Source organism: Cicer arietinum, chromosome 6, assembly GCF_000331145.2.
Source record: "Cicer arietinum cultivar CDC Frontier isolate Library 1 chromosome 6, Cicar.CDCFrontier_v2.0, whole genome shotgun sequence".
Taxonomy (NCBI): domain Eukaryota; kingdom Viridiplantae; phylum Streptophyta; class Magnoliopsida; order Fabales; family Fabaceae; genus Cicer; species Cicer arietinum.
In genome coordinates this window covers 21,469,480-21,482,862 of record NC_021165.2, presented here as the reverse complement: position 1 = coordinate 21,482,862, position 13,383 = coordinate 21,469,480, and the positions used below count along the sequence as shown (strand labels likewise).

Sequence of the window (13,383 nt, the reverse complement as noted above, 5' to 3'; positions counted from 1 at the left end):
AAAGTGGAGTTGTGTTTCACCTACTTGACATATTTAGTGATTTTTCACAATTTCCATTTGATCCCGATGGTAATGTTAACATTGTTATTCATGTCTTTGACTTGTGTTTTTCTTCTTGTATGTTATCATTGATCTAAATTTGAGGTCAAATTTCTTCTAAAAATGAGGAAATGATGAGAACCTAAAATGAGCTAATTAGGAGTAAAAACAAAGTATATTTCAAGTCAATACTTTATAATAGTTTTTAGTTTTATTTGTGTTTAATTTGAATTGTAATAATTTTAGTTAAGTGGTGTAAGCCCAATATAGGTCTACATAATTGACTTTTGGTCCATTTTAAGAATAGGGCAAATACTCCTTTAAAAATCTTGTAAGAGTCTCATTTTATATAAGTTTGAAATGAATTAAAAAAAATTCTAATAAGAATTGTGAGTGAGATGTGTCTCCTCTTTGAGTTCTTGGATTAGAACTTGTTTAAATCTTATCAATGATTTACTTACCATTGTGGCGATTCTACACTGGTTTATCAATGATCATTGATTGTGACGTCTTTTTCATCTGATTTTTGTTTCTTTTTTTTTTCCCTTCTTTTTTGTGTGTCACTTTATTAGAAGAAACCACTTGATTAAATCTTCAATCTCACGTGGAATCCCCACAAATCCCCATCAAACTTTAATGTTTATCTTCATAGTCTTTTGATATCTAACTTTTCATATCCGCACTTGTATCCTATAATTTGAATATAAAAAGAAATAAATAACAAAAAAATATATCAAAACTAAATTAAAACATGTTCCAAAAATATTTCAAATCAACTCATAAATAAAATAAATGATAGTATTTAGTCAAATTAAAGCATAAAAAATATCAAAAACAAATATATATTACAATAAACATAAAAGTAGAAACAAAATTTTGGAAGTTGTCTAATCATACTTTGAAATTGTAAAAAGTAAGATTGTTATATATATATATATATATATATACACACACAAATGAATATATAGATAAATATATCTATATAAAATTTGACTCTTCTAAAGTGAGAAGTTGGGGAAGTGAATAAATCAATATTTGATATTATAACCACTCATGATTGATTATGTATATGCACAAAATTATAATTATTTATTTTATGATTAATAGTTGACATTACTCACATGGATTTTGACCCAACTCATTTAAGTTTGGGTCTAACCCTAAACAACCAATTGAAATCCAATTATGTTCGGTTTGAATATCATATTTAACTTTTTGAATCCGCAAACTCAACTCATTGATGTGGTAATATATATATTTACTATTTATGTATAGTTAAAATTTAGTTGTTGGATTATGATTAAAAATTTGTTGTTAATTTAATTAATTTAAGTATTTGCCGATGTATTTTAAGTATTAAATGATATGTTGCAGTATATTTTAATTATTTTTAGGTGTTTAAGTATTTAAATTTAAATACATTTAAAAACAAAAATTTACTATATGTGAACCCAACTCAACACAATCCACTCATAATACGGGTCGTTTAATTCGGGTTTGATGAAAAAATCATAGGTTAAGAGCTCAAATCAATTTAAATAAAATTAATTAATTTAAGTATTTAATTTGATTAAAAAAATGACATAACCCAACTCCCAACTCATATACTCCTCTAACTTTAAACGAGTTAAATTTATTTATATATGTGTGGGTGAGGTGGAGAGTAGGAACAAAAATATATGTATCTGCACCTATTTCCACTCAATATTGCATATAATTACTCAAGTCAATATCTATATCCATAATGCGATTATTATCTTCCCTGTTGAGAACATTTTGTGAATCCCATTGAGTCTAGGTTCAATTGGGGTACTTGCCCCCACTAGCTAAACACTTATTAATGAGTAGGCATTGAATAATCTATTTTGTCCACGTAAAAAATTAATTGGTGCACCCACTAATTTAGTGACTTGTCTGAAACATTGGTATTAACAAACATATTAATTGTGTATTTATTTATGAAGTTAGTTTTAATTTTATTTATGGCATCTGTAATAATTGAAACTGCATGAAAGATTAATTGTTGAACAATTGTTTAGTTTTAATTATTGAATAATTGAAATCATTTGAGAGATTAATTTGTTGATTGTTTTTCTTGGATATAATAATATACTTGTTTTAACTAGAATTTAAACCCAAATTCTTTTGAATAATATTAAATTACTTGTTTTTCTTAGTATATAATAATATACTTCTTTTAATCTCTAATATAATGCAATTTTCATTCAACAAATTTTTATTTTTTATAATTTTTAATGAACAAATATTAGTAAATTAGTTTATGTTACTTTCTAAAGTTAGAAATCCTTCGGTTATTTGATCACATATCGTCTAATATATTTTTTATATAAACATTCAGAGTATATAGTCTTGTCTCCACCCGTTAAAATTATTGTATTTATCTCTCTAGCATTGTTAATTTTTTATATTATTTTTTCTCTTAAATGATTTCTAGTATAATATTCTTGGTTTAATCTCTTTAACATTGTTAATTTTTTTTCTTAAAATAAGTTCTAGTTATAATTTAAAATTAAATAAATTTTTAATTCTTATATATAAAATTTTGAATTTTTATAGGAACTAAAAAAACTCATATTTTTTTAGTTTTTATAAAATTATTCCTACAATTTATTTTATAGAGACTAAAAATTTATTTAATTCTATAATTTAAGTTATACATATTATAACTACAAATTTAAATATATTAATTTTTAATTAAGGGTGGAAATCCGTTGAGTTTAGAAGTAACTATGTAATCAATTATTTCGCTTAATAACTCAATATAAACGGTAAATTTCATTAATTTAATTGTCAAATTAATTTTTTTTATTGTGTATATCAATTCTACATATTTTGATAAAATTATTTAGAACTTTATTAAATAATTTCAAATGAATGTATAATAAACATTTAAAAAATATAAGTAAATATTGATGACTAGATTAGATAAATACAAATTTTAAATTTATATAAAATTTTGTGTGTTTGATCATTAATATATTATGTCAATAATCAATAGTTAGATTAATAAAATTCATTGTTTATATTGAATTATTAAGTGGAATAACTTATCTTAAATTTATTCTTTGGGTCAAAGTATCTCCACTTATTAACTTTCATTAAATATGAATTTAATTTTTAATTTTTTAACTATTTGTAAAATATGAAGGAGTTTATACTAATTATTAAAAAAACTAATAGTTTAAAATCTTAAAAAGTTAATTAAGAAAATAAATATATTTTTTAAATATTAATTCTTAAACTATCATCAATTAAATTATTGTCTTTAACTATAAAATCGTAAAAAAATCACTAACTGGTACTTTTAAAAGAATTTATCGATTATCATCAAAATTTCTAATAACTCTTAAAATCTTATCAACAATAAACTACATTATTCTCCATAATATATTTTAACTTTAGAAAAGTTTAATGTGCCTATCAAGCACTTAATATTATGTCACGGAGAAAATATTTTAAGAGGAGAGAAAAAGTAATAGGTCTATTGGCTCAAAGTGGTGGCCACATACAACCGACCAAACCGCCCTCCTATTGTGTGCAATTGTAATACATTCAATTCATAACTGACGACTCCTGTCTTTTCTTGGAATCTATCAAATGTCACACGCAAGATGTCATGCGGTTGCTATTAGGGACCCGGATTCATTGGAGTAGCCCCACCAAGGAGACCGTCTAAAATTTAAGCTAAGATTGTTAATTTAAAAATAGTTAAAATCTAAATCATCTAATTTTAATTGGACAAATCAAGGGAGTTGAGTGCATTGTAGCTGATCGTAGTGAATTTAAATTCTGCAATTAGTTATCTTTGTGGTTCAATAATTCAATTTAGATATATGTAACGACTTGCTTCGGTGGATGTAGGTCAATACAACATATAGTTCATTGTCAATAAGTGTTTAAAAAATACTTCAAACTCAAATAATAATGAACATTTTTTGAAGTTGAAGTTCACGGTTCTTCAGATCATTACAATCAAGACGGGACTTGATTGACGTGGTTCGACGAATTTAGTTTTAACTGACACATACTTGTTTTTGAAATAGTAATGTCAATTTATAAGTAAAAGGGCTTTGAATTGTAAATTTACCTATTTAAAATTCTCTGTTAAAAACTTAAGAGAATAACTCAAGATTGATTTTGGTTGTGAAAACATAAAATGGAGAACGTTCTTGATTCTTGACCAGAAAACGGATAACGTTCTTGGTTAGTTAAAATCAACAATTTAACTTGATAATCTAACAGACTGAAAGTAAACAGATAAGGAAAGAGATACCACACAAAGATATATTTTGATTCACCCAACTTGGGCTACATCTAGTCCTCACAAATGTGGGATTTTCCACTAAATGTTCAAACACAAAACAATTTTGGTTTTACACCACCAGTTCATATCAACCTTGATATGTTACAAAACAAGTCATTTCCACCCAAAAAGAAGTTCAAATCAGGTCACCTATCAATCTTTATAGAGAATTTTACATTTCACCTTTTAACCATAAAAGGATTTTCAACAAACTATTAAACTATACTCACCACTTATAATTTTGAGTTTACACAATAATGATTTAGAGTGTTTGGCAGAATATGAGTAATCTCAACACTTGTTTGAGGTTAGTTTCTTTACAAAAGATTCAATAAAATAATAACAAGAGATTCAATAAAATAATAACAAGAGATTCAATTATGAATATCACTAATTCTTTTGATGAATGATAGACTTTCAAGTGTAGGAATGTAAGCAAGTGATGTATTTTTTTAGCACTTGAAGTTCTGATTTTTCTTGAGCTTGGGGTTCTTTTATAGGTTTCAAGGAGGTTCATGACAACTAATATAATCGTTGAAAAAGTTCCAGTTGTCATGTGTCAAATTTGACTAAATACCATACTTTTGAAACATGAATGTTCTTGACTTGAACTTTTTGTTTTGCTTATTTGTTAATAATGACTGATTTGTACCTTCTCATTCTTGAATGTGATTTATGATCTTTTTTTTATGTGCACATACATATCAGAGATGTGCTTAATGTATTCAAATCAAGACTATCTTTGATTCGTGATAACAGGGTGTAGCATGATGTCCACATGATGGAGATTGATTGTTAACATGCTAAAGAATGATGTTAACATTCTAGAGACTGATATTAACATTCTGGAGGTTGATGGTAACACTTTGGAGATTGATGTTAACACTCTGGAGATTGATGTTAATATGTTAGAGATTGATCATTCTTGAATCAATAATGTTCTTGATTGAACATTTTTTGTTGTACTGGAATGTTGATTTGTTGCCTTTAATTTATTTATTATTGACAGGATTCCATGGGCATTTCATTACTTGTGCATGTATCTCAGATATTTAGCTGAAGCATATGTTTCAAGTGTTAACAATGAAAAAAGGAAGAAAGAGGAAGAAGAGAAAACAACAACTCAAGGGTTTCATATCATATAATAAACCAAAACTGAAGTTAATAGGGTTACAATGAGTATATATAGAGAGGAAAATAGAAAATATCTAAAATACCCTTACTACTAATATATAATAATATTATCTAATATCTCCCCTCAAACTCACGATGCATTAACATGGAGCACTGTAATCAGGGGTAGAAGCATATAATTTTTCAAAGGGAGACAAACCTGATATGATAGAGGATGGAATTCTATTAATAGCATGAACAACAGTAAGAACTGCTTCTCCCCAAAACTCACTAGGAACTGAAGCGGGCAACAAAAGGAAACGAGCAGTCTCTATAATGTGACGATGTTTCCTTTCAGCAACTCCATTTTGTTGAGGAGTATCAGTACAAGATGTTTGGTGGCGAGTGACATCATAAGCAAGTAATTCAGAAAATTTATTAGAGGTATATTCACCACCTAAATCACAACGAAAACACTTTATAACAGAATTATGTTGAGTTTTGACCATTGCACGAAATATATGATAAATGTCAAAAAATTCAGACCGATTTTTCATAAGATAAACCCAACAATAACGAGTGTAATCATCAATAAACGAAACATAATATCTAGATCCACCTTTGGTGAGCACCGGTGATGGACCCCAAACATCAGAGTGAACTAAATCAAAAGGCGCATATGAAACGGAAACACTTTTACTAAACGGTAAAGCTGGAAATTTAGCAAGTTTACAACCACAACAATCTGAGATATCACAGGGTTTTAACTTTCCTAAGGCTCCAGTAGAAGCCAAATATTTTAATCTAGAAGCAGAAACATGTCCAAGGCGAGAATGCCATAAATAAAAACTAGAAGATAATGAATTCAAGCGAAAACTAGATAATAAGTCAGCAGTAGTTGTTGAGGCTGCAATATCTGGGAGTCGTAGTTCATCCAAAACGTAAAGTCCCCCCTGTCTATGGCCTGTCCCAATCAGCCTCCCAGAATGTGGATCCTGCACACAACAAGAAGTGGAAGAAAACGTAACCGAATAACCGAAATCACATATTTGACTAACAGAAGCAAGACTCAAAGTAAGATTAGGAATATAATAAACATTAGAAAGAGACAAGTTAGGTGTGGAGACAGAACCAATGCCTGCTAGTGGCATAGGAGTGCCATCAGCAGTCATAACTGACACAGACGACTTTGAAGTTGTTCTGCAATATCAGATATTTGGGAAGCACTCTCAGATGAGTATACAGAACCAGAACTAGAGTCAATGGTAGGAGGAGCAGAAGCAACAACATTGGACGATGGCCCCCTAAAATTCTTCTTATGTGTTCTCCCCAATTTCGGACAACGTGCTTTCCAATGACCTTTTTCTTTGCAGAATGCACATTCATCATTACCAAGCCCAACTCTCCCTTGAGATGTTTTTTTTTGAACAGGAGCAACAAAAACAGATGGAGGAGCTGAGAGAATTTCCTTATTTAACATACCAGAATGAGTCTTAAGTCTGATTTCTTCTGCCAACAATTCACTAACTACTGATTCAACATTAGGAAGGGGGGAACGATGCAAAATACCCCCACGAAGGCCCTCAAAATCATCACGAAGAGCCATTAGAAACCAAACCAGACGTTGCTCCTCTCTTTGATCAATGTATGCTTTGACAGCTTTCAACTCAGGTGATTCCATAAGAGCCAATTGATCCCACAGATTAGTCATTGCCGAATAGAATTCCTGAATGGTCATACTGCTCTGCTTAAGGGCTCTAATATCACTTTCTAACTGATAACGTTTTGCAAAGTTAGACTGAACATACAAACGTTTCAAGTGATCCCAAATCTCTTTAGCAGTATCATATTTTGCTAGTTGTACTCCTATAGACAACTCAACAGAATTATTAATCCAAGTAATAATTTTTGAATTACTAACATTCCATGTTTTCAGATCTTTTGCATATTGAGTTTCATCCTTTTTATCTGTAGGCTTAACAGAAGTTCCATCAACAAAACCCCACATATCTTTTCCACTCAAAAAATTTTTCATCACATAACTCCAATAAGAGTAATTTTGTCCATTGAGGTGAACACTAACAGCTTGAAGAGAATCATCCTTAACACCAGCCATAACAAATAATGACAGAAAAATACGACAAACACAATCACTGAGAGAAAATAAATTAAGGATAACCTGGTGCTGTGCGAGCACAATTTCTCCTCTCCAGACGTCGTTTCGTCGATCCGACCGTTGAAGACGAAGACCTATATGTTGCGAACCTGCTGTCCAAAAATCAGCCCGATCCAACGGCTAACGAATGCGCAATCGATGTTTTTCTGAGACTGATTTAACAAAATCGGGAATAGGGTTACTCTTCTCTTTTCTCTTTTGGTGGTTGTCTTTCCTATCAAAATAGTCTCTCTCTTCTCTACAGTAGATCCCAAAATCAACCAAAGCTCTTTGATACCATGTTAACAATGAAAAGAGGAAGAAAGAGGAAGAAGAGAAAACAACAACTCTAGGGTTTCATATCATATAATAAACCAAAACTGAAGTTAATAGGGTTACAATGAGTATATATAGAGGAAAATAGAAAATATCTAAAATAACCTTACTACTAATATATAATAATATTATCTAATATCAAGAACGTTCTTTGTTCTTGACAGTCAAACTGGAGAATGATCAGTCTTGCTTGAACTTGTTTGATTCATCATAATCCATAGTATTCTACTTTGTATTTTGAATTGATTATTTGCTAAGATAAATCATTTATATTCCTTGAAGAATATATATCACGTGATTGTGAAATACTGAAACAATGATTGTGAAATACATGGCAATTTTTTCTTCAACAGAGGAGACCATTTGTTCTTGAAATCTCAGAATTGTCGAGAATGTTCTTCGTTTTCAAGACTTATATCAAGAACGTTCTTCGTTATGTCTTTGTATTTTTGTTTCCTTTTCAAATGATCTTGCTTCTGGTTTATAGCATAGTGTCATTATTGATTGTTGTTGTTGTATTTGATCATATTCTTCATGAATATGTTATCTTAAAGATGTAATAATCATTCCCTTGAGTGATTGACATATGCTACATTCCTTTTGAGATTACTTAATTATTGAGTGGATACTTACGGACTTTAATGAAATGAATGACTTCTTGTTTGCTCACTTATGCAATTCATGTTTCTTAAACAAAGCTCAAGTACAATCATTAGTAGACCATCATTCATAAAACTTAATCTTTTACTTCTTAAGGTTTGTTGTCATTAAAATATACATCAAAAAGATTTTTGCCTCAACAGTTTTTTTATTTTTTATTTATTTTCATTGAATATGTATGTATCAATTAAGTTATTGTCACAGTCGTAAGAATGAAGATGATTATGTACTTATACTTCTACGAAACAACGACCATTGTTGTTGAAATTTTTGTGTAAACCCTAATTAGAATTTCTTAAGTTAGGTTTTTATATTGTTTGATAAGAAATTTTAATTAACCACAGCTAATGATGGATGAGCAAAGCTAAGAAAGACACACACAAATTTGATAGAAAGAACAAAAATAACTAATGAGAGTAAGTCATGAGGCCAAAACGAAACAAAAAATAACTAAGAGATCCAAGTGAAACTGAAAAATAAGTTGAGAGACTAAATGTGTGATTTAACTTTTATTATATCATATTTTTTGTACACACCTCACAACGATATAATAGAATATATCATATCTAAAAGACAAAATTACTTTTGTTAAATAATTACATATATTTTTTCAAATTAACTTTTAAAAAATTTATAAATTAACAAAAAAAATACTAAAATAAAGTGCACTATTAGTAGGGCCACATCAACTTTGAATGGGTGGCTGCCACATGGTAGAGTTTAAAAACAAAATAAAACATAATTATAAGGACTAAATTTTGTATTTATAAATTATTGGAATAAAAATGAAAAGAAAAAATTAAATTTAAGTGATAATAAATATAAATAAATAACTTGAATTGGTAATTCCGAATCAAAAAATAGCCATAAACTTGTTTTATTGTCTCCTTTTATTTAAATAAGTAACTTTTCACATATATTTAATTTTTTTTCTTCGTATTTTATCTATGAATTCTTCGTCTGAAAGGATGTTGATTTATTCGTTATAGTGGCATGATGTTTGTTGCTTTTTGTCGTGTGCGGTGTTTACATATGCAAATGACTCTTTTTATCGGTACTATATTTTGAGTAAGGGGCTAATAGATGCTATCACATAATTCAACACAATTTCAACCTTATAGATGATTTGTTAACACATGGTGGGATTGATCATGTCACGAGCTACCTGTAGCTGCTGATATGACCGAATTCATCAAATATTTTTTTCTAAGGTATATGACATTAAAGACCGTAGATCTCACAATATTCTTGACCATTAGTCAGTGGAAGACATTAGTTTGGTTTTAGGATTAAGGTTTTGATTTGGTTATTTTTCATTGATTTTTACAATTTTTATGTGTATTATTAACATGTTTTTTGTTTTCTTAATCTTAATATATGATTGTACTATTTTTATTTTAGTACGAACGAATGAAACTTATATTTCTCTAAAAACAAATACTAAAAAGAACAACTTAAAGATAATTTTTATTATATAAAAGAGTAAAAATAAACAAAAAAATAATTATTGTACAACAATGACACACATTAGTTGAAGTTAGAAACTGAAATTAACGAATTTTTCTTTTCATTATTCACCTTGTAATTTTTTTGTTTTTGCTTTTGATCATTGCAATTATGTTTTATTTTATTTTTTGCCCATACAACATGATAATCACGACATGTCATTCAAGTTAGATGAAAAATAATATCATAGACTGAAAAAGGAGAATATTGAATTACGAAAACTGAATCCAAAGTTTTTTTTGTCAAGGGACTAAAATTAGAAAGTCATCATATTTCAGAGACCACAAATATAAAATATCCTCTCTTTTTTATCCAAACAATATACCACAATACTACTACATATACAACTCTATTTCATCTCATACCACTAATCAAAACAAAATTTAATCTTGTTTTACACAAATCAATAAACAACTTCAATCAATGACATTCATTCGCCAACATTACAGATTCAGAGATATTGATATTTCAGTCACTTAGATTTGATCACATTGTTGACACTTTTATTTTTCTATTTTATATTGTTAATTTAGATGTTGCAAGTTTGATCGTAGATTCATCATTTTTTTATTTTAGCGGCTTTAAATTTGTGTTGTTTTTTTTTAATATATTTTTATCAATTTGAATGAATGAACAAATATATTTTTATAATAAAAAAAGTAATTAATGTAATTTTGAAATTGGAAAACGAAAGATAAAAAGAATAGTTTTCCCCCCAAAATTTTGATGTTTAAAAATAAATTCAACATCTTATACTAATAAATAAAATTAATAACTATATTCATCCACTTGAAATTTCTTCTTATATTCATCTTCTTCTTCATCCACTTGAAATAGGAGGTTTTGAGTCATTTTTTGCTTGGAATTCTCCCTTACAATGTTTTTTTTTAATAACTTAATTTCACATAGATTTATTTTCTTTTTCGTATTTTTATGAGTTCGTTGTATTGATGCGCAGTGTTTGGTTTCCCATATTTGTGAAGTGTTTGTTAGTTTACATTACAAGTTCAATCAATAACATTATTGGTTTCGTTTAAATTACAGATCTGAAGACATTAGTATTTTGAACACTTTGATTTCGTCACATTAGTAAGCACTTTGATTTTTCCATTTTAGATTATTAACTTGGATATTGTCAATTTATTCACAAATTCATCTTTTTCAACTTTTGCAACTTTAAATTTGTGTTGTTTTTTTTAATATACTATATCAATTTGAATGAATGAACATATCTTTTTTAGTAAAAGAAGTAGTTAATGTAATTTTGAAATGGGAAAACATAAGATAACTAAAATATTTTTTCTAAATATCTTGTACTAATAAATAAAATGACAAAATAATTTTTTTAATTTCTTAACTTAATTTCAAATAATAATTTAGGTATTTATCTTTTTTTTCTGATTTAATTTTATATTTAATTCTATATTTAATTTTAAGTAACAGTTTAATTCTTTATATCTTAAAATGTCAACAATTTATCTATTATACAAAAAACTAAAATTCATTTTTTTATGAAATAAATTTTTATTCAATCTAATTCGTAATATATAATTTATTAATTTTATCAGAATATTTTTAATCTCATTAAAATTTATTAAAAATAAAATTTACATGAGTTAATTCTTTATGATTTAAAATCATAAACTAATAAAAGTTTATCACAAAAGAATAAAAAAGACATTCAACAATTATCGGATGTGGTACTATTATATACTTTTCGGTTTGCTTGGTAATTTTTTATTTGATTAGCTTAGATGTGACCACTCTTACTGCCATCGAGCTCTCTAATTAAGTTGCAAGGACGTTACTAAAATCAATATTTTGATATTTAATATTATAAAATTGACCATTTAATTATAAATATTTTTTAAAAAAAAAGAACTCTTCATACTAATAAAATAACAATTTAATCACTTAAATTAAACGACATAAGTCAATTATAAAAAATATCCACTATCTCAAATACAAAGAATTTTAACAACAAAATTCTTCTTTGTAGATAATCCTTACCAAAAGGTATAATTTATGGTCTGTCTAAACAGGTTACCAGGGGTAGGACCGTAAAAGTGCAACTGTAGAGTAGAAGCTTATCTATATTATCCATGTATCACACAAAAGTAATATAACCTTAAAGTTAGGAAATAAAAATAAAAAGAAACAGAAAAAGAGAGAGTTATCAGATATGGATGGAATGCAAATAGCTTTACCAATTTTGGGCATTGTAGGAGCTGCAGCTTTGACCTTCTATGCAGTGAGTTTCAATGAGATCAGAGAGGTAAGCAACATTTTCAACTATCTTTGTATATAAAATTCTTATTATGTAATTAAATTTTGAAATTGAATTATGACAGAAATCATTACGAGATTATGATGAATCTGAATCCGAAAATGGAGGTTATAGGTTAACATCCCGTTCCCGAGAGAGGCGAGCTAGAAGACAAGCTAGTAAAAATACCAAAAACTAACTTCCACCAATTAATTATCATCATTTTTATACTTGTTTGTTATTGTGCTGTCATATTGTTGGAAACTATATATAAATAAAGACCCACGTTTTTAGACTCAGTCAATTCAATGGATAATGCTATATGACCAAATGAAAGGAATTTTGAAAAGGGAAACGATGATGACGTTGTTGAACAGGGTTGATGAACATGGAGGCCATTTACAAGTAAACTGAGATATCTAGATGTTCTTAGCCCACATCCCATATGATATCGGTACAAAAGCTGTTTTGTTAGATGATTTTTTATAATTTTTTTTTCTGGTGTTCAAAACCATTTACTCTTTTTGTTTTAAATGATCACAATATTTCTGAACTTCAAACACTAACTGATATAAGATTTAATCTTTTTTTTCCTTTTTAATAATTGCGTCATTCTATATTGTATATATTAGATATAAATCATGATATATAATAGAAGATTGAAAATTTGCTCAAAGTATAGAATAAGATTTTGGAGATATTTTCATTTGATGAATGTGATTATGTAGTTAATGACAAAACTAATAAATTATTATGGTCAACGTGTTTTAAAATATCACGTAGTATAGTCATTAATTTTTTAAAGCCATTTGTTTTTTTTTTTTTTTGCAATTGTCTTTCTTTTTATTTCTATTGAATCTAATTTTACAAATTTCTCATTTTTATAGTAAATTGCTATTGTATTGTTTACATGACCGAGGATAAATCACTGTTTTTACTGATTTGATTTGACTGTTTGTTAAATTTAAAAAAATTTAAACAGTG

The 13,383-nt window shown here is 27.7% G+C and overlaps 1 protein-coding gene across 1 annotated transcript; it reads left to right on the top strand.

Annotated features, from left to right (window-relative positions):
* Nucleotides 1-12,177: 12,177 nt before the first annotated feature.
* Nucleotides 12,178-12,698, top strand: LOC101512969 (uncharacterized). The gene is made up of 2 exons (XM_004505611.4): nt 12,178-12,408; nt 12,485-12,698. Exons 1-2 carry the CDS (start codon nt 12,316-12,318, stop codon nt 12,596-12,598), a joined length of 207 nt encoding a protein of 68 aa, XP_004505668.1. The 5' UTR covers nt 12,178-12,315; the 3' UTR covers nt 12,599-12,698.
* The last annotated feature ends 685 nt before the right edge of the window (nt 12,699-13,383 follow it).

Excerpts from the sequence above, each read along its gene's own strand:
- LOC101512969 (XM_004505611.4), top strand. The coding sequence starts at position 12,316 with ATGGATGGAATGCAAATAGCTTTACCAATTTTGGGCATTGTAGGAGCT. Across the intron at positions 12,409-12,484 it reads GTTTCAATGAGATCAGAGAG|AAATCATTACGAGATTATGA; the intron begins GTAAGCAACATT and ends GAATTATGACAG.